Consider the following 22,177-nt stretch of genomic DNA (forward strand, 5'->3'; position numbering starts at 1 on the left):
GAGCCCGCAGTGTAGACATACACCCTCTGTGCTCTGACTATTATATACTGAGAAGCAGCTGCCCAAGAGAGAGAGTCCCATCTTCCCTCTGCTTTCTAAGCCAGGTCTGCTCAGCCCAGCTGAGCATCAAATCTTGGCTCTTGTACATCCTGATTAACAAGACAGTCCAGTTTAAACTTAATTATAGATCATTTAAAACCAAATCACCTAGGCATATACATTTGAGCGTTACATAAAACAAGCAGCATGCAAAGGTTTTTGTTAAAGAAGTCAAAATAATAATTGTTTTAACACTAGAATTATGATCTGGACATACTGCTCTTTTACATGTTTTGATAAACTTAACAATACTATAAGTCAACATGCAGACACAGGATGTGTACTTAACAGCATGTTACTTCTATTCACATGACCATTAGTACATGCACTTCAGTGAGTTCAACACAAATTGAAAGAACATATATCTACAGTGCACTGGGGGAATCAAATTCAGGAAATGGATTAATTTAACCTTACAATAAGTACATACTGCTTTTAATGTGGTTATTTTTTTCCCAAACCAGAAGTTAGACAGTATTTTCATTCAGATGGGAGTTCAGCTATGAAAGATAAGCAGTGATGCTTATACAAAGACAGTAGTAAGACTTGAAAAGGATCTTCCATAAAGGGGACAGGTGAAGTAATCTGTCCCTATGTATATATTTGAATTATCCCTAAGACAAGCCACAGACATCAAGCCTTTTTTAATTGAAAAGCCAACTGTATGCTAATCTTGTTTTCTTAGAAAAGGAGTGGTTATGGACCATAGGCCCTGTACACTGTTGTGAATAATCTTAAGCCTTTTAAATAGATATCTGACTGAATTTCCCCACCATACACACTATAAATATATGCAAGTGCTGGGTTAAAAATAAGAGAAATCTTCAATCACATCTTTTCACAAACTGCTATGTAAGAAGTCTCTGAAGTCTACAGAAGCAACATCGCCACGGTCAGCATGTGGGCTGCGGCACTGAAGACTTTCAGACAGGTACTCAATAGGTAACATGCTTATTAAAATTTAGTCTATGGAGTACCAAGGCTCAAATTTCAATGCATTAATGCAGGTCTGGCAACCCATTGCCACTCCTTTAGAATCCCAAATCTTACACTATACAAAGTAAAATATTATAATAAAAAATATAGTTGCAGGGTATCCCTGGGACAATGAACTATGGAGATCAAAGGGCAACACGTAGAAGACACAGTAGAAGATGCAGCCGACAATTCAAGAGCTGTAATCATGAGGTTTCAAATAGGCACCCTTCCTTCCGATCACAGAAAGACCAACCACCACACAGTTAGTGCAAGGACCACAAAAAGGGACATCATAAAGGGAATGCGCGGAGAAGGAAAAGTACTAGAGTACAGGTGGCACTTTTTGAGTGATTTCTGCTCCTCAGGAATTGGAATAGAAACCTTTGGAAGAATTTCTTCTTTTGCTTGCTGGGGCAATGCTGTCTCAGTAGACATCTGCTTTTTTATTTTGTCTTCATCCTGTACTAACAGAGGACGTTCCTGTGTCTGCTTTCATGGTAGAAGATCAAGAAAGACAGAGAGAGATGAACAAAAATGACAGATGGGAAGTGCTCAAAATGGTACTTAGGGATGTACAAAGTGTTAGGACAAGTCTTCCAGAGGCTCTGATCAATATTTATTATTAAACTGGTAAACTGCTGTCAAGGACAAATTACGTGCAGGCTCATCAAGCAGGATAGAAGCACTTCAGCAATATCCTCTAACTTAGCTCCTGAATAGGACCATCTCTACAGAAACCATTAATCTTTAGGCCATGTTCATGTGTGCTCACAATTTCCCTTTGAGAAAAGGATAATTTAAAATCTAGTACTTAAGTGTTTCACAATTGAAATTGTTGAGAAAAGTTAATTTTGTTGTATTACAAATAAAAATACTATAATACAAAATACAGTCTTTTACAACTTCCTATACTATATTGGCCTTAAAAGTGGCATTAGTTCATAAGGTTTGCCACCTAGATTTTAATGCAGATGATAAAATCTTAGTTTGAAAGATTTGAAGATATTGCAAATAAAGATAGTATCAAAATTCCCAGTTTTTTCAAAATATTTAGTTACGAATGCAAAACATTCAATCCCTTAGAAATCAGGAGTATGGAATCTGAATGTTTTTAGTAGTAACATTCCAAACTCCCTGGATTTTGTTTTACATTTTAGTATATCTATGTCTTCAAAGTTTAAGGAATGTGAAACTATAATGAACATAGCATCATACAAACGTTTTAGCGTTTGTGAAAAATGTTTGGGGAAATGTTGTTGCAGTTTATTCAAGAAATGCTTTCCATCCTTTCAAATGGCCAAGCATGGCTAACCCAGTTGCATCTACGAAAGAAAGAATCTGGCCCTAAGCTCTCTCAATTGAGCCAACCTCCTTTGATCAATTTGGTATTTTGGGACTGGTTCTTTGCACACCCCTAAGTGATGAGTATCAGGGAGAAAGTAGCTGGGGGACTGGGCAGCAAAAGAAATAAAATAAAATTCAAGAGTAACATGATTATTAAAACAAAAAAACAGAAAGGAAAGGAAGACAACATAAAAAGAACAGGGTACAGTTAAACTTTCATAGTTTTTTTTCTTTCCGAATACACGGTTACATCTTCATGCAGCTTTTCAACCAGCCATGCGCCGAAATAAGCAAATTGAAAGCTGCAAAAGCTGCAGCAGTGCAAATCCTTTAGGTGTTAGGTCAGGAGGCTGTGGGGTATGAAACTACTTAATGTAGCCAAAAGAAAAATGTTACTCAGCAGCTGCTGTTGAGTTTTTGCTTAGTGCCATTACAATAGCAAAATTCTGGTTCAGAAGCACATATCATAACAGCAGCTTTACCTCTGGCCCACCAACCCTTCTTTCAGAGGATAGGACAGTGACTTTCTGGACCTGGACGTACACAAAGTGTGTAAATTTCAGTCGTCTTATAACGCAAGATATAGGAATAGTAGAAACATAACTAATCCCTTATAGAATTCCTTAAGTTTTGCAAATATAACGGTACAGCAGCAAAAAGAATTCTATAATGTTCAAATTTATCTTCCTTATACATTTGATAATGTGATGGTAAACTAAAACACTCTCCATGTGCCTTCCTGCAGGTGTCTCCTGTTATGATCATAAATCACTTGTGCTGAAATGCCATCGACAGAAGGATCATGTCACAGGTGGTGGAATTTCCAGAGATAGATATCAATGAAGTGACGCACATAGGGCTGGCACTACCCTTAGTACAGTGTTAAAGAATAGCTAGAAAACCACTGTAGTTGTGGGTTGGTAAGTACACACTACCCCGTCTGCCCCCATCTTGTGAAAACCTAATATGGGTTGAGACCCCTGCACCATCTCTACTGGAGAGCATCCTGCAGAAAGGCTTCTTATAATAAAGTTCAGTGACCAAACTGTAAAGTGGCTTCGTGCGTTTAACAAATTAAATGGCACCTTCAGGGATTACAGCCAATTCAGATTACCACTACACTTTTCTTGATAAGGAATGAGTCCCATAGTTATTATTCCTCTCCCTCGCTTGTACTTTAAGCAAACTAACGTATTAGATTGTCACTGCTTCTTCGAATAATTTCTGACCACCACCCTCTCCCCAATTATTTCATGTTGAAAGCCCCATACTTGCATGGTTTAAAGGTCAAGCAAAAAACACAGCAGTTGGGGGGTGAGTGAGAATGAGAGTGATATCTGTGGTAAAATCCTGGGCCTAAGGAAACCAGTGAAAGTTTTGCCATTAATTTCAGTGAAGCCAGGATTTCATTCCTGTCCTTTAAGACAAATATCTGCCATTCTTCAAGAAGTTGTAATTCATTTAATCTAGGAGCTTTAATTCTGGAGTTAAGTAACAGCAGTAGTAATATGATAGTAAGTACCTTACTGAAATTGGCCCTACCAGTAAGAAAGACTAGATAACACATTGATCTCTCGGCCTCTCCAGCTTACTTGTATCAAAAAGTAATACAATTCTTATGAAGCTAAACAAGAGGCCGATGAATGCATGACTGCAACACTTCCCTAAAAAGTAATTATGTTTTTATCATGCAATGGCCCAACCCCTTGTAAATCTCTGTGCCCATGAGGAGTCCCACTGATATTATTAAGACTCCCCACAGGAATACGAGTACACACTAGCAGATCCTAATGCAAGAACAGGGCCAAGTTACATACAAAATTCTCTTAATGAGGTTCCTCTCTCCAGCTTAACAGACCTTGTGACTTTTTGTTCTTATAGACACCATCCAAATTATATAATTTTTTTTCTTCAATGGATTGTGATAATATCCTTGAAGCTAAAATTTAAAAATTACAATCCACATCAATTTTCAGCTTTTCCATTTTGGAAGATAAGATTTCCCCTCACCCGTATTTTGACTAAACCAGAACCCTACATAACTATTTTAGTCTGTGCTCTTGTAACACTGAAACTGAGAGCACGAACACATACATTAAAGGGGTAGCATTAACTGATGTTGCTACAAAGCCAGATGGGAAGCTCAAACATTGTTTCATACTGTATCACATAAGTATAAAACCATGCTAAAAATTTTTAATGTCCTCAGCAACAATGTTGCTCTTAAAAAGCACAAAAAGAGACATTTGTAATGTCCCTAACCAGAAAACTAAGATGAGTCAAGGTTAGTCCTCAACTATTTAAAGATGTTCCTTTAAAGTCAATGTTTAATTGCTACAATATAAAAATCAGTCAATACCACACTTGATAAGTACTCACTCCTTCCACTCCGGTTGGGACCTGCCCATTGACGTTAAGTGTTCTGAAGGGGGAATGAGTAGACAGGCGCTTATCCCATTCGCTAGGCCGAGACGCGGGGACGGACTCCATAAAGTTCTTTTTCAGCTCCCTGATGTTAGCGTGATGTTTCTTTATTTCTTCTTGAGCTTTATCTAGTTCCTATGATTAAAAAAAGTAAATGAAGATGTACGTAAAAAGAGGCCTCTAAAAATGCCTATGCTGCCAGATAGCAAGCTGCACTCAAAGTTGTTGCCGATTTCCATTAGTTGTACTCACGCTATACACATACAAGGGAATATTCTCCTTCCCTTTACTCTGTCCTGGCACTGAGGGACAAATTTTAATTAAGTGGAAGATCTCCCATTCCCCCGCCCCCCAGCAGCAGTGAGATCTGCCATTAAGTCATCTCTTACTCCAGCAAAATAGGTGAACATCCGGGTATTTCAACTGTAAACTAAAGATGATTTAAAATATCAAGACACAGAATTAAAAGAACCCGGACAATTTGATTTCATACCCTTCATGGCGTGTTTTTCCTCCATTAACCTTGAATATCATTCTAAGGGAAACTCAGAGATGCTGTTAATGTTTTTTAAAGTTTGTTTCTAGTTTCCACTTCTTTCCATTTCATATGAAATCATCTTTAAAAAAAGCAACCTTGTTATCTTCTTTGCCTCACCTTATTCCTTCCAGGAACTACACAGAAGGTGTCTCGCTAGTGAACAAAATGTGACACGAGAAAAGGACTCCTAAAACCGAACTGGGTATCTACTTCATGCCAGGGTAATCAGTGCACCCAAGCTTAAAGATAAGGGTATGAAAAATGCTAACTCTTCTCTGTGATGCCAGGTTGCAGCACAAATGTACAGATTTCAACACAAATCCACTCTATTCAACTAACTAATTCAAAAACAGACTTTCCTTACAAGCAAAAACAGAGTTTGTTTAAAACAAACTCTTGAATAAAATAGGCTTAAGCTAAACAAAGACATTTCAGGACAATGCCAAAAATAAGCAAAACTTGCCCATTATTGAAAAATCAGTAAAAGAGTCACTGGCAAATTTGATGTTGCAAATTTCATTCTCTATGCATTCAATTGTTGTTCAACCTATTACATTGCTTACTTACACAGGACTAAATCGCTTGCATTTGCTTTAAATTAATGCCTGGCAAATGAGGCTACCCTTTTTTCTGGTAACCCAGCAGTTTACCAAAGGCAGACTGCCTTCAACTAGCAGGGATAAAAGGTTCATGTGTGCTTCATTAATACAGCTTCCTCTTTTGGCCTATCCATGGGGAAGCAATAGTTTTGGCTTCTGTCCCAGATAAAAACATGAGATAAGTGCCTGCTAGTTAGAAAAAGTACGAACAAGCCTGTTGAAGACTCCACAGTAAGCTCAGAAAATGGAATTAACAACACGTGCAGAGAAGCCCTGCGGCTGACTCTGAACTGAAAGAACAGAACGATCACTACACTTGTTTAGCTTGACCCTGTTAAGAAGCACTTTGTTTACATTTGGACTTCTTCTGCTAGAACACTGTTAATGTAGAAGCTAAAGTTAGCAAGATATATCCCACAGAAGATTGAATTGCTCTTGTAATCCTCTTTTAATGAGTAAAGCGCTCTAATAATTACACTTTTTCTCCTGTTCTGTGCTTCATAAATTTATAAAATGCTGGAAGTTCAAGATCTGAAGCAGTAACTGTTTTCAATAAAATAAAATGATATTTTCTAGAATATTTCCCTGCACTCACCCAGTCTGCTGGATTTAATCTGATCTGCCAAATACATATAGTGTAAAAAGAAAGAAACAACAACCAATGCAACCTTTTTGGTCACCCGTTTCTAGCTGAGCGTCTATGAACACCTGTAACAAAAGTGTTTTGGGTGGCAGGGGCAATCAGAAGTTGAGAAGGCAGAGGCAAAAGGAAGCGCACTGGAGCACACAATACATGTGCCACAGCCAAGTACCACACTAGCAGGAAAGAGCCATTTAAGAGAGACAAATTCACAAAGTTTTCTATTGGAAATAGTTAAACAGTCAGCTTATGTACGGCCTAAACAAATGGTGGGTGAAATCCGTGTTGCATTCTGACTGTAGATGACTCCTCTTGACCATTTTACTGATGTCCAAAAATTTAAATCTGTAGCAGTCAGAAACCAAAAGCTGCAAAGCTTTAAATTAAGATTGAAAAAAAGGCAGTTAGTACATTTCATTTTCAAAAACAACTGGTGAGGCAACCCCTATCAGCTGCTGAAGCTGCAATTCTGAATAGAAACACAAACACACAGAATCAGTCAGTACCAGAAGCCACAAAGTGTCTTCTGTAATGGTGTATAAATATCTGATTGGAATGTTCCAGTCTCTGAGCTCTTGTTTGCATGGGAGCCCTCTAAATTTTAAGTTCCAGTGTCAAACCAGATTATCTAAGATCTACACATGTGCATGAAAGGACAGAAAACTTTGCACCCTCAGAATATATGGCAACTGATAGCTGAGCAACAGCATACTGAAGTGCACCCCATGGCACACTTTGGTAGGGATAGTACTCGCATCCCTGGAACCTGTAATTGATCAGGCTTGTTCCAGTGCAGGAGAACTGCACATTTCCTAGAATGCATTACAGCAGGAAAGCGTTTAAAGAAAAATTACAGCTACAAGGATGGTAAATTCTGTTCTGTTGGCAGTTCTCTGGAAACCAAAAATAAAAAGGCCTCATCTAACATTACTGTGCTTTGAGCAAGCACAGAGGTTACAGTGGCATGAGCCCTGCTGAAGAATGCTGAACAAGATTCCTATATAGTTTATACAGCTTGCAGCTTTGCTGTCAGTCTCATTTTTATGTGCTCGGTTGTGGTTAATCCTTGATTCCATTGATTTTTTTCCTTGTCCCAGTCAAGCAGAGAGAGAGATTCACACACACTCTCTCACCTTGCATCTTGTGTGATTCATGTTATTCTGAGTTCCAGTGTAGAGATTCCTATTTGTGGACGGATGGAAATAACCACATAATAAAGTCACTGGGCCTCTAGAAACAGATTTAGCACAGGACTATCCCAATCATATATTTTCAGGTAAGTATGACAGAATGAAAACCAAAAGGTAGGAGAAATGACTGCACATCGTCATGTTTAATGTTGACATGCAAAAGCATATATATATATATTTTTTTTAAAAGTCTTCATGCAACAGCATGCAAAAACAAACTCAGCAGCAGAGGAGGAAGAAAAAGAGTTTAGCAAAGAATGCAGAAAGTCCAGGCAAACGCAACTGAAATAAGCTTCAAGATCATACAAACCTCCAACATTAAATTGCTATGCCTGATATAAATGTTTTCACCATCTAGTTTCTTTGATCTTTTCTGTGAAAATGAAAGAAAGGGGGAAACAAAAAAAGAAAAGCACAAAAAATTAAAATGTTGTTCTTGCGGGAATCGCAAATTGGCAAATAAAAAAAGTTAAACAAACGTATGGAGCACAGCATTGTGCCAATATGGGATGGGCCACAGAACCACAAGAACATGTGCAGAAACAGTCACACCAGGAAATGGAGGACCTTGTTCACGAATAATGGAAGAATGTAATGACTTTCATTTAAAGAGACAGTACCCAGAGTTTCATTGGCTTATTTGTGTTGCTACAAGAAAGGCGTCCTGCTCTCAGCAAATAAGTATTCCAACATTTTCTATGGAAGACTTGCAAAGATTAAGCCATATTCAACATCCTGATAATGAAGTGTATATGGTGTTGCATTAAATGGTATTGTACATGTAGTTTTTCCAATGCTTCCAAGGCTTTAAAAAATATTAAAATGTGTACTACAATTAATATACTTGAAATACCTTCAGCATTTTACATATCTTCCCTGTCAAGCAACCCATAAAACAAATGCTTACATTTTTGCATTTTCTGGAATACTCAATGTACATTTTTCTTGGGCTTGCTACTAGATTTATTTTGTCCAGAACTGTGAAATGCAACTCATTCAAAATAGAATATGTTTCTCGCTAAGAAGTTCTTTAACAGAGATTCATTTAATAATCTCAGATTGTCAATGGGACAAAAAGCTGAATTGTTTTGAAAACAAATATCAGATAGTTGCAGATTAAAAATCAAAGCACATGAAGAAATTGGAGCACTGTCTTTTTAAATATATTAAGTATGCATGAGTAATATGGCAATTTTGCTTGGTGAAAGTGTAAAATGGCTAACCTTCCTCATTCTTATCGGCTCTTCCTCTTTTTTTTCTGAAGGCTGCTGTTTTGCAGTGATAAAAGACAAAAAATGTTGGTTCATTTAGTTATGTTGAACCTTCATTTTACAATCTTTTTTTAAAAAAAGAATGTGAACAACCTAACTGATAATTATCAGCACAAACCTTGGACTGGTCACCATTTGTCGTAGGCAATGTGACCGCTATGTGCATTTTCCCCACCTACATTTAAGAAATAAAGTGGTAAAAACATTTCTTGTTAGTAGATTTTTGGAAACCACTTAGTTTCAAAAAAACACAGCTGAAATATTAAGTTGGTTTTGAAATGTGTGAACATGCAGGAATCAACATGCAGTCTTTTGAACAGAGTTAACAAGGGTTAACATAACTTACAGTGACAATTTGTTAGTTCAACATCATGTTTCTCAGACTGAAAGTATAATTTTGACACAAAAGTTTTAAAAGACCCCAAAGAGCATTTACTGAATAGTTCAACCAAAGATTGACTTACAAATATCCTTAAAACAAAAAGCTTATGTTTCTGAAAGTTATCTATAATGTGATGTCACTTTCGACAGTGATCTCATTGGGGCATGTTCAAATTAATGGATATACAACTTTTCAAAGACAAAAAATAAAGCTGTTCTTTCATAGATTATAAGGCCATAAGGGACCATAGTGATTATCTACTCTGGCCCCCTATATAACAGGCCATATATGCATGTCTAAAAGTACATATTTACATGAGTCAGCCAATTGACCTACCACTAGCACTGGATCTGACAGTACAAGAGTAACCTTGATTCTTTTGTTCCCCATACTTGTAGAGCTAAGAACCCATAGTTTCAAAGCTTTTTAAACTTCATAGCAATTGGACATCCAATTTGCCTCAGCATGTAACAGAGGTGACGTGCTTACATTTGACGGGCAGAGTAAAGATCAAGAATCATTCAAATAAAACTGCACCTCCTGCTAGCTTTGGAAAGGTTACCTTGATGGTCCTGTTGAAATAGGAATAATGCCACCACAAACACAGGAAGAATGTTGAAATGGGATAAAGTACAAACACAGGAATCAACCACAAAGATTGGTTGCCAGAAGGCAAAAAAAAGTTATATAGGCAAGGATAAAGAAACAGGTGGGTAACCCAAGACTAGATTAGGTTCTGGAGAACCTCAGCAGCTTATAGAGTCTACAGGATTTTTTACAAGAATTCTTTCTACACTAAGCACCATTCAAAATAAATCTAATACGATAACTCCTTGAAAAATCTGTCTGTTAAATGAAGGACTAGGTAAATGGAAGCAGAATTATTCTTAATTTAACCCTTGTGTGGCATTAAGCCACTTTACAATGTTTCAATTATTTGCAGGATTCCATTAGTCTTTTGCACTCATACTCAGTGACCCACTGCTCCCGCCCCGTGCCTTTATGACTAAAAGCGGCTCAGAGCTCTTAGCTATTTTACAATGGTGTACAGCCATTGACAATTTTAAATCAGTCCAAGTATGGGTTACCAAAAGTTGTGTTTCGTTAATCAACGGCATCTGCTATATGATTAACTGATTTGATCACCTGTTCTGTGTGTTTGACACTAAGACCCTGTCTACACTTACCTCCGAGATTTGGCGGCAGTCAACGAGAGCTACGCAAACTACGCAAAAAACTTGCGTAACTCCCATCGACTTCTCTGCTTCTCTTCCGCGTTCCCATCGACGCAGCGCTACGCCACTGGTGAAGGTGGTCTTAGTACATCGATTTCTGGATCGACTGAGCGGGGTCTTCACTGACCGCTCAGTCGATCCAGAGAAATCGATCTGACGGCGGCGACTTTGCGCCACCAGTGTAGCCATAACATACTAAGCATATTACTTAGGCTAAGGAAGCTATAAAGCAGATAACACAAGGAAAATGTAACACTGATTATGTTAGGCAATCATGGTTTTGAAGGGACAAAGTCACCCGTTTTAAGTGGGTGCAACTTCATTAGAATCAGAGATGGACCTCATGTAACTAGGTCCAAATTTGGCCCTATGTTTCCAGATTGCCACCAGTTTTCTCCAACCAACTGGAATTCTTATTAACTCTACAAATATTCCTTGAAGCCTGAAAATAAAGATCTCTTGGCTTGCTTGGAGGTTGGTGAGGATATTGCACTGTCTCCTCCCTTGTGCCTCAAGTGCTTATTTCATGCATATAGATCTTCTATGGAATATAATTGCATCTACCACACAAAACTTGCTCTCTATATGATGTAATGCAATAAGAGTTTGACCCACAACAAAAAATGGAGAAAACGGAATGTACAACAATCAGCATGATAGGAAGCAAGTTTAAGTAATCTGATCAATCTTCACCCTTTCTGCCTCTAACTCCTCCACTACCCATACCCTCACCCAAAATAAACCTTAAAATATTAGTGTTGAAACAAGAGGAATACCTCATCATACACTATTCTACCTTAAATTATATTTATACAGAATACTCTCAGAAGAACCAGGTATTAGCACTTTCCAATATTTTTTAAGTAGTCCCACTTAATATTGAATCTACCACAGTCTAAACAGTCTTTGAACATTTATAAATCAACATTTTAGCCTAGCTTCCAGCCTGTCAGAAGTCCACTAACAGCTCTCCAGGGAAAACAAATCAATGAAAACAACACTTCACACTATACATGCTGGAAGACTCTGGGTCTGATTCTTCTCTCACACCATGTAACTCTGGGACAATTCCACTGAAGTCAAGAGCATCACTAGTAAACAAGAACCAATACAGCTGTACAATTGATTAATTCTCAGTGGAACATACCATTTTAAGGTGATCAACAGGTAACACAATTTATTTAGGATCATCCCAGAACAAAAAAGTATACTGCCCTACGTACAGTTTTAAGAAATGAAAACTCTATCATGTACTGTAGCATTTTTTTTTTATGGTATCTTGAAGTTCAAAAAACTTTCAAAAAAGTTCAAAAAAATTTCCCCTGGAATCATAACCAATTAGCTTGAGTGGATCCCAGTCCACTGACTACACAGGGAGGAGATACCTCTCTCTCCCCTCCCTTCTAATTCAACACCACCATTTGCAGCCATTTTAGAGCTATCACTCCATATAAAGCAAAAATCACTTCCTGTCCTCTCAAAATAAACACTTTATGGTGACTCTCCGGGGCTAGCATACCTTGGACACTTCAGATGGCTCCATCTTGGCCTTCTCGGGTGGCACTTCTTCATGCTTTCCTTCAGTTTCCACAGCTTCCTTCTCCACTTTAGAGACTACTACTATTTCCTTGGTGTCGGATGAGGCTGATGGGGGAGGTTCAACAACATGTCTCTGAGCAATGGCTGGTGCAGAGGTGGGTCGTGGGCTTCGGTCAGGTGTAACCACCACTACTGCTGAACAAGAAAAAAAGAGTCAAGGCAAGGTTCAAAATGCGTAATGTTTCTAGATCCCTAGGAAATTCTTCCCAAATTAGAGCACTACAGTAAAAAAATAGATGAGTAAAGTAGCTTGTGCATTTAGTACAGAAAGGTTGAGGTTATTTTCTTTATCGTTTTAATAAATGGTATTGTACAGAAAGTAAAAAAGCAAGCTTACACTCTGCAAAGAAGCCAAACCAGAAATGCTATTTACTTGTGACACTGTGCAAGGAGTTTCTGAATCTTTCAAACATCAGTGATACAAACGTATCGCTATGAAACCACTAAATTACAAACCATTATAACGGTAATCACTTGTACTAACCTCACAAGGAAGTCCCCAAACAGAAACTTTAGGAGTTTTTGAATCATAGACATTGGGATTCTCTACCCCTTCACCATCTCAGGTCAGATTTATGCATTTTCTTTTTGCCAATTCAAAATCAATAGGTATTTCACTATAAAGCTTTACAGACAAGCAGTAACATCCAGTTGGCTTTCAAAGCCAACTTCCACTTTTTGTGTCAGATGATCTTCCCTGCCACAGCAAGAGCCACTGTTGAGGGACGATACCTATCATTTTCCAAATTGGTGAAAGTGCAGCAGTGAATACATAGGCTTAAAAATGTGTCTTTCAGCAGAAGGCTGACAAGCCTCACAATTAAGCATCAGGTACATACAAAATCCACCATCCCTCTTCGTGCCCCAATTCTAGTTTCTGAGCTACAAAGTTTCTAAAAATTCTTACATTTAGGAATAGGTGGTCAAACTGATCCTTTGCGTCAAAACAAACCCAGATCAAGTCACTAAGCAATTTCTATACCCACAATGACCTATTTGATTTCAGACATTAATTTTTATGGTTACTCAATTAAACTTCTTCCCATTAGCTGAAATAATAAATTCAGTTTGTCAGGAGCTCATATTCATGAAGTTAACTACTGGTTTAAACAGGAAAATGTACACTTGGTACTTTGGCCAAGCTAATACTAATTTACTACAGTTCATTCGGCTAGACCCAAGACATCTTAAATTGGAAAATTTCTGGATCATAGTCTGAGAGTTTAGATATCCTCTAATCCCTGTTTTGCTTCCCCACTCAAAAAGGTTTTAAATGAGTTTTGTCTTTGTGAATAAAATAAAATATACAAAAATACTATATGTATTTGACCAATATAAAATAGTAGCTCAAGAGAAAAATGCAAGAAAACTGCAAACAATTTTACTGGTAATCAAGTGCACAAACTTGTCAACACTGAAGCTTATTGAATTATCACACTGTTACATATTAACCCAAGGTATGATGACACTTTTCTAAAAGGTTTCTCCTATACATCAATAAGACAGTGCATAGTAATGAGATGGCATCCGTTTGACACAATCTCATCCAGCACCACTGCCTTGATGCTTATACTGTAGAAATGACAATAAATACTGGAAAAGTTGTATGTGGTGGTTGTGAAATAGCAAACAGAGTCAGGCTTAGCAGATGGAAATGTAAACCACACAGGTGTGAGAAGCCATCACAAAATGCACCTGGCTCCTTTTGGACTGGTTCCAGAAATTTGGACTCCAGTTCTAGATCTTTCATCGCCACCACTTTCTTGTCGTCCTCCTCTTCCTCTATTAGGCTTATATTTTCAAGGACATGTTTGGCTAAAAAAAAATGCCACCTCAAAGACTGCATGGAATAGAAGTTACCAAGAGCAAACTTGCAAGAAACACCTCTCTTCAGGAATCTAATCTGAATATCAGCACACAGAATTATGCAACTAATTTTATGATGCTTTAGGGTAATAGGACGGGGATAGAGAACCAAATTAATACAGTTTCCTTTGGAAGCCTATAATTATGTATCTGCTGTATAAAATACTAACAACTTTGCTTAGTATGTTATACTTAGAATGTATTTCTGTACCCAGAATAACACTGGATATAGAGGCATAACTTGTTATGCAAAATAATGAAAAACCACTTAAAGCGAGAGTGGTCAGGCTGAGAAAGGAAAGAACTAACTGATGTGTGTCCGAATTCAGTGCCTGTGAGGCAACATGTTCACTAAGGTCCATCCCAATAGAGCTGGATGAAGATATCATTACAGTTGGGCAATAACAGTGTACATGATTTTGAAGGTGTAGAAACCCATTATTCTGGCCCAGAGAGGTGTATGTGATGGGACCAGAGTGGAGGGAATGGGTACCTTGTAAACAAAGACTGGCTGATAGGAGAACAAAGGGATGATTTCCCTCTGAAGGGAAGGAGCAGCTCTGCTGACGCACAGAACTGTGGACCACATGATCTGGACACAGCTGTCAGGCTGAAAGCACAAAGCTCTGAGAAACCAGTTTTGCCTGCCATGCTGCAGCAGGTAATATTTGGATGTTCTGAAATTTAAGCACAGAGCAAGTATCCAGGTAGGTGATATTTCTAGTTAGCTTTTATTTCATTATTTTAGTCTCCAACTTCTGTAATTTGCCAATAAAATGTGCCTTTATTTAAGACAAATGGAGGTTTGGCAGTTTATTTGAAGCAATGAAATGGCTTAGAAAGAGCAACTGACTTCAGGGGAGGCTGAATCAGCAGTCAAGTACAATGCAATGAAAAAAGGAGCTGCAATCTAACTCCTCAAATTGTGTTGCTTGCATGACAGCTGTCACAGGTCAGGGAGAGCACAACTTGAAAAATTCTAGGCTTTGTATATTCCTAATAGGATTCATGACACTTATGCCTATGAAAGTGACAGCACTTCTAGCAAGGTACTATACCGTTAGAGGTAGCCATCTGTTCTCTGACACAAGTGCATATATCACAGAACTGCTGAACCACTGCTGTAAAATGTTGCTTTTATACTAACGTGGTCTGGTTCGTAACTACATTTGATGTTGCAGCATTCTCGCCCAAGGTACTTGCCATGTTCACTCTGGTTTTAATTGAGTTAGTACCACAGCAAACATCCTAGACATATTCTACAGTATTTCAACACCTTTAACACCGGCAATCCATAACGCGGCTCGTATATAATAAATAAGCTATTTAAAAGCAGGTGTAAATACTGTAGGAGGTGATGTTAGCAGGACTGATGTGAGAAGCCATCACAGCTGTACCTGGCTGTTTATGGAATGGTTCCATTAATTTTGATTCTGGAACAGTAACCTTAAACACCTCCACTTTTTCCTCTTCCTCCTCTTCTGCTATTGGTTTCATCTCAGTATTTTCAAAAGTATGTTTAGCTAGAAGAAGTTATGCATGCATTAATTAATATACCAACTGGAAGAGTGCAGGGAAACGTAACAGTCACTAATGGTGAGGTTAAGGGGAATGGGAACACATCTCATAAGGGCTGCATATGTCTACCTCTGAAAAGAGCTAACACACTACAATTGCCTGTTTTAAGCCACTACTAAAGATCTAATCCTATATAGTCCTGCATTGTAACCGCATACCAAAGTCACTATAATCACACCACTCCTACCAACATACTGCATTATAATGAATAATTTGGGCCGGGGAGAAAAGGTGTGAAGGAGCTAGGAAATATTGGTGAGGTCTCTAGAAAGAGGATGATTGCTATGCTCTCAAGAACCCTGTTGATATCCACTTTACAATGTTATTGCATCAGAAAGTGCTGCTCAATTATGGGATTTTGATGAGAGGAAGGTGCTGCTATGAGAGAGAAGGAAAAAATAGGAACTCAAGCAGAAGAATACATACAGTAATGATCTAACTTCATCTGTTTAAAAAAATTTGGAGTTACAGCCCAGAGCCAGGGCCAAGTGTATTTGAGGTCCCCCCACCTCCTGAAAGTTCATAGACCTAGACTACAATCAGAATTGTGTACTGATTGTTTGAGTCTTAGTTGCTAGCCCTTTGTGGTGCCTGGGTTGATTTACATTAGCACTTCTCAAGTCAGCAGGAGCTGGCAACACTTGAGTAGGCAGATGTCAGAGTCCTAGGTAGTAGGTGTGGAAGAAGATGGGACTGACTGGTCTGTGGCAGTCTCCAGTTTAGGAAAGGTATTGATGGATCCTGTCTAGATCTTTTTGGACAGAAAAATTATGGCTACAAAACAAGGTCTCTTTAGTGAATTGGGGTGGGGGGTAGCAGGATGGAACTCTAGTCAAAACACAGAAATGGAGATGCTGGCTGGAAAGAATTATGCACAAATAAGAATTCATCATAAATTTCCTTTCATTACTAGATAAGTAGCAAACAAAGCAAATCTTTGATAACACTGGTATAACACACACATTAGTCCTAACAATATACACAATTTATAAGCATATCGACTACTTGACAAAGAAGTTGATATGCTTATAAATTGTGTATATTGTTAGGACTAACGTGTGTTAGGACTTCTTTGCCAAGAAGTCAACAAGATACTGTTGTAATAAACAAACAACTTCTAAAGGAAATCTACACTCTGCAAATGATGGCTCCCAATATGTCATGAACTGCAAAACATATTTAACAAGGCTTTAAAAAAAAAAAAAAAGCAAGCAACCTTCAAGATGAAGTCTACTGAGAGTTTTAAAACAGGTTTTAAGATCACAAAAACAGTATTCCACATTTTTTAATCTAGCATTTATAAAGTACACAAATTTAAAATAAAATATTTGAAATGTAATTAAAAATCTCTCCAACTGAACATAGAAGTTCTGTCTGAAAGTCTGTTGAATTAACAGTTTATTACAACAATCTGCAATCCACTAACCTCCTTTTTGTACTAGGACTGCAGAACGGTCCCTTTAAAAAAAAAAAAAAACCCAATCTGTTCCACCTTGCATTTAGCTGTGATACTTGGAGTACTTTCCCAGATCTGAAGAAAAGCTCTGTATGGCTTGAAAGCTGGTCTCTCTCACCAACCATTGGTTCGATAAAAGATATTACCTCACCCAGGTCGTCTCTCTAATATCCTGGGACTGACACAGCTACAACTATACTGCAAACATGTCTAAAAAATGTAACCTGGCAATTCTACTCCAACAACTCTCCACACTTTAAGGGCATAAACCCATCCCAGTCTGTTGGCTGCCTGACTATAAAGAAATATCTTGCAAAGAAATGAAGAAAAAAACACCAAAATTTGTGAAACGTTTCAGAGTAGTCAAGAACAAGCATATCAAAGGAAAGGATAGAAAAAGCACTGCAGAGAGTCATAGCCACCACAGCTATACCTGGCTTCTCTCGGAACTGTTCCACAGGTTTTGATTCTGGAATCTCAACCATCACCACATCCTCCTGCTTCTCCTCCACTATGGGTCTGACCTCAATTTTTTGAGATGTGCGTTTAGCTGAAGAAATTGTGCACATGTTAACAAGCTACCCATGTGGCATATAGGAAAAGGCTGCAGATTTCAATTCAGACAGAAGCATCATTTGTTGTTTTTATTTTCAAGCAGAAGATTACTAAAAGGGGAACTTTGCCTTCTCCTATGGTACTTGCCCACGGAATCTGAAATGAACTGTCATTCCAACACCCACTGAGGAAATTTCAAAACTTACTAGCAGTACAAAACACCATTTGGATCCCAGATGTCGTGTGGGGATCCAAAGCTAGATCTGTTAGTAGTTTTCAAAAACTATAAATTTAAAATGTACTATTTTTCTTTTGGCTTTGGGTGGCAACGGGACAAGCAGGTACAGACTTTTTTGTTTGTTTGTTTGTTTGTTTTTGTTATGCAATGTTTTATGGTATTTTCTTATGATTTGAGTTATTTTCAAAACTAAAAAAACAGTCTTGGGAGAATGGGTGGTGCTTCAGCATATAATTCTTCATACTCAGATAAAAACATGTTTCAACAGACTTTAGGAATAGGGTCAGTCATCAGCACACATTTAAATTCACAACATTCTTTTTTGCTTGTCTTATTTGACAGCTCTACGCAGTGTCGCCTCACTGTCATTTAGGAGCTTTATAACAAAACCAATTTTTTTGCCCATAAATTTTGAATCAGAATTGACTATTTTTTAATAAATTAAAATGAACAAAATGCATTGCCTTACAATAACTGAGTGTCTAGAAATACATTCCAGGCACGGTCTCAATTTCAAGCTCTTTACATCAGCTTTCTTCCTTAAGGAAAATAAATGATTAATAAATAACAATAGTAATAAAAGTTATGAAGCCTAAACCTACAGGGTGATTTTCTATAGAAAAATATTGGATGGATTTCAAACCTTACAACAAGGTGATGAAACTTCACTCACCTCCATCTAGGCTTCTCGATGCCCGTTTACTTGCTGTTCGTTCAAACTGTGGAGCAGGTCTGTCAATCAAGGCACTAGCTTGTCTCGTCTGGGCCTGAGTCCGTCCACTATAACGGAATTTAGAGCCCAGTGCCAGGAACCTGCTCTTGGGAATTGCTTCAGTGGAAGTTAGCCTAAAAGACACGCATGCACTTTAGTTTTATATCTTCAAATCACTCATACTACATAGAAAGGAATTAAAGAAGGAGTGGGGACACACACTGAATATATTTTTCTAAATGATCTCTTAACAGAATAGCATGCACGAATAGCATTACCATGTTAGTTAAGACTGTTTTAGCATATCCATCTTCAGTCTAGAAGGTTATTGCAATTAATCATTTACTTTTCCTTTACTCATTTTCACTCCCTGATTTTGCCAATCCCTATGGATCGTGACAGCCATGTCAGTTTCTACGGGCACATTTAAAATAATGTACCAGTAATAATTCAAAATGATATAGAACTGCTCTCTCTCTTCCTCTTCCACATACACACTTTCTTTTTTTTAAACACACCTGCAAGGCTTCTATATTAAACAAAAATGTAACATTTAGATTTTCTGTAAGAAAAAGCTTTAGGGAGTAAGGAATGGCTCTTAGAGTATTAACATGGAAGATTCCTACACATTTTCTATTCAGCAACCATTTTTCAGACCAGAAGACTTTTGTGAACCATTGGTCTCATGTTATTTCTCTGGCACAACGGTTCACCTGAAGATGTATTCATTTACAAAAAAGTCCCATTATCAAGAATTTATTCTTGAGCTTTCTCATATCAGTCCCTGCATCTCAAACTCTCCTGGCTGAGAGGCACTTTCCAAAACCATAACACCGCAAAGTGGATACCAACAAGATGCACAACAGCAAAACAATCAGCATCTTTCTACAAACCTCAACATCCCTAGCTCTCAAACTCTGTCACCGTTTTTATGAACTTCAGGCTCTATTTTAACTCAATTTCTTATTAAAAAGAAACCATTTAGGAGTAAAGATAGAATAATACATGATAAAATAACCAATATCCCAGTTCTCTCTATCAGGTGAGTATTTGGCAAAGATTGTTCTCTATTCTCATTCGCCATATAGATTCAGATGTTATGCTTTCAGAGCCTTATTTCAAATCTCTGTATTTTGATGGATTTCTTATGTTATGTTCTTAGTGGTTAATCATTCATTTGCTAACTTGATTTATTTTAGGAATCCCAAGATAAACTATTTCCCCACACACACTTTTACAGGCCTTATTACTTTAAATCACAATAGAGGACAGTCAGACATATCTATCAGCAGAGGAATTACAAAAATTGAGACTTAATTAGTATCACTTTTAAAAACCCAACTATATTTAATAAACAGATTTTTTATAGTTTTAAGCAAGGCATACCTGAAAAAGGTGTGATGTTCAACACAGACTTTCCACAGTTTCTTAGACGCCCGATAACTAGGTAGTTTGAATCCAATGGTACTTTCATATTGTTCATGCTATGGAAAATTGCAACACAGCATATTTTATTATACTACAGGTGACATATGCAAAACAGTATCACCTACATGGAACATACCCAGGTAAAACCCAGGCAGGCAACTCCAAAATTCCCATCACAGAGCTTCTTCTGCAATCTTCCACTAGGGAGCCGAGGGGCTTGCCCCACCAAGGAAGAAAATGAGGGTTTGTGTCCACAGACCTTGTAGCTATACTAAGGGCTGGTCTACACTGGCGGCGGCAATCGACAGGAGATATGCAAGCTACTTAACATAGCTTGCATATCTCCTCTCGACATACTTACGGTGACTATGGCGGCGTCTCCATGACGCTGCGTCGATGGGAAATGCCCTCCCACCGACACGGTCTTCCACCTTTCGGTGAGGTGGATCTACACAGCCATGCTCACTCAATGCTGCTGCATCAATGCCTGTTACCGCAGCAGTGTAGACATACTCTAAGATACACAGGGATCTGCAAGAAGGCATAGGCCCTTCTATATGGAGCCTATATTTCTCTGCAGCAACTCTGGGATCCCCTTTAAAAGCGATCTTCTACCAGAGAAATGAAAACATGGCCTACGACGATTACATTTCTAGGGGAATTTAACATGCGTGGGGATGGAGAGGGACAACGTATGTCCCATGGTCTCCCTACTCACTGCCTACTTCTATTCATGCTGGACCCAGCAGGGGGGGTAAAACAACGCAGCAAAGGCAACTCCATTCCTCTTTCCGCATGGAAAGGAGATCCACGTGCAAGCCAAAATAGCATCAACCACCCCATCATAATCAATATTGTGACATACTACATATTGTTACAACAGCTAAAAAAAGTACAACTTTCTGAATATCAATGGTCATCTAAAGTCTTATGAAATGAACAACTACTTGCTTTCCATAGAAAGAAAAAAAATTCATCTGTTTTCCACAGCATCTTTTGCTGTCCTCAAGTTATGTTTCCAAGCACTATTAGAAAGATCAAATGTCTTGCTTCATTTTGGTTATGGTGAAATATTTGAAGATTGTGTTTATATTTGTATTTCTGCGACAAAGATCTGTTATGCACTTTTCTTGTTTCAATTAGAATAGGCGGAACTAAATACTATATAATTTATAATTCAAATGCAATTTTATAAGCTCAGACAGATATTTTAATTTTATATTATAAACTGAATTTACTACAAAGCAAAATAAGACAGGAAATAAGGTATAATTTAAAATAAAAGTCAGTTGTACTACTGCAATTATAGAAACAACTTCATATCTCCACAGCACTTTTCTTCTCTTTATGCAAACTTAAGTCTAAATTGGACACTAATTAGAAAATGTTTTGTTACAATACAGGACAAAAATAGAAAATAAATCGACAATGTACCTCCCCTGGCCGGATCTTAACGAAGAAGCTGCTGCGTTTGTAGGAAATCTTCAGCACTTTGGGCCAAGGAAAGCGGTTGATTCTCAGCTTATCTTTATAGATGAGAAGGCCACTGGAACAGACTCCCAGAGTGATGTCAACTCCTTCCAAGTCCTAAGAAAGTTAATACATCTTTATATATACAGCAGTGTTGGAGTTACAAGTTCCAACAACTGATCACCCAACATTTTCTCTACATATTTCTTTTGTCTTTTCCTAAACAGCTACTAAATTAGTTTTTTTCCCCCCATTCTTGAACAGCTTCCAATTTCCCATGTGCCAAGGGTCAATCTTACTTTCCTTCAGATCTCTCCTTAAACCTCCTTCCTTCTCTCGATCTCTTCTCCAATCCCATCTGCTTAAAGTGTTGTGCCTGATCTTTTAGCATTTATATTGTATTGATCAGAATTCGGAGAGTGGGTTACTCTGCAGGATCAAACAGTTTAAATCCTGTCTACATTGGTAGGTTTATAAAGAGCTCTCGATAACAGAGAGAGAAGCAAATCAGGAAGTGTAACTTCCTTTTTATAAATTTTGCACTAATGCATACAGCATATCTATTATATGCTTGC

The 22,177-nt window shown here is 37.9% G+C and overlaps 1 protein-coding gene across 4 annotated transcripts in view; it reads right to left on the bottom strand.

The window, feature by feature from the left end:
• Positions 1 to 22,177, bottom strand: part of EPB41 (erythrocyte membrane protein band 4.1) — a 153,079-nt gene that overhangs the window by 38,930 nt on the left and 91,972 nt on the right. For all 4 annotated transcript variants that reach the window (XM_067530714.1, XM_067530710.1, XM_067530711.1 and 1 more), the window contains exons 9-17: positions 21,567 to 21,719; positions 20,091 to 20,188; positions 18,666 to 18,838; positions 17,633 to 17,749; positions 15,563 to 15,688; positions 13,995 to 14,114; positions 12,220 to 12,434; positions 8,123 to 8,185; positions 4,801 to 4,980 (exon numbers count right to left, since the gene is read on the bottom strand). In XM_067530714.1, coding sequence (XP_067386815.1) covers positions 4,801 to 4,980; positions 8,123 to 8,185; positions 12,220 to 12,434; positions 13,995 to 14,114; positions 15,563 to 15,688; positions 17,633 to 17,749; positions 18,666 to 18,838; positions 20,091 to 20,188; positions 21,567 to 21,719 — 1,245 coding nt within the window. The remainder of the gene's footprint in view (positions 1 to 4,800; positions 4,981 to 8,122; positions 8,186 to 12,219; positions 12,435 to 13,994; positions 14,115 to 15,562; positions 15,689 to 17,632; positions 17,750 to 18,665; positions 18,839 to 20,090; positions 20,189 to 21,566; positions 21,720 to 22,177) is intronic.

This window comes from Emydura macquarii, unplaced genomic scaffold, assembly GCF_026122565.2.
Source record: "Emydura macquarii macquarii isolate MOO-44397 ecotype Brisbane River unplaced genomic scaffold, CSIRO-AGI_Emac_v2 contig_3113, whole genome shotgun sequence".
Taxonomy (NCBI): domain Eukaryota; kingdom Metazoa; phylum Chordata; order Testudines; family Chelidae; genus Emydura; species Emydura macquarii.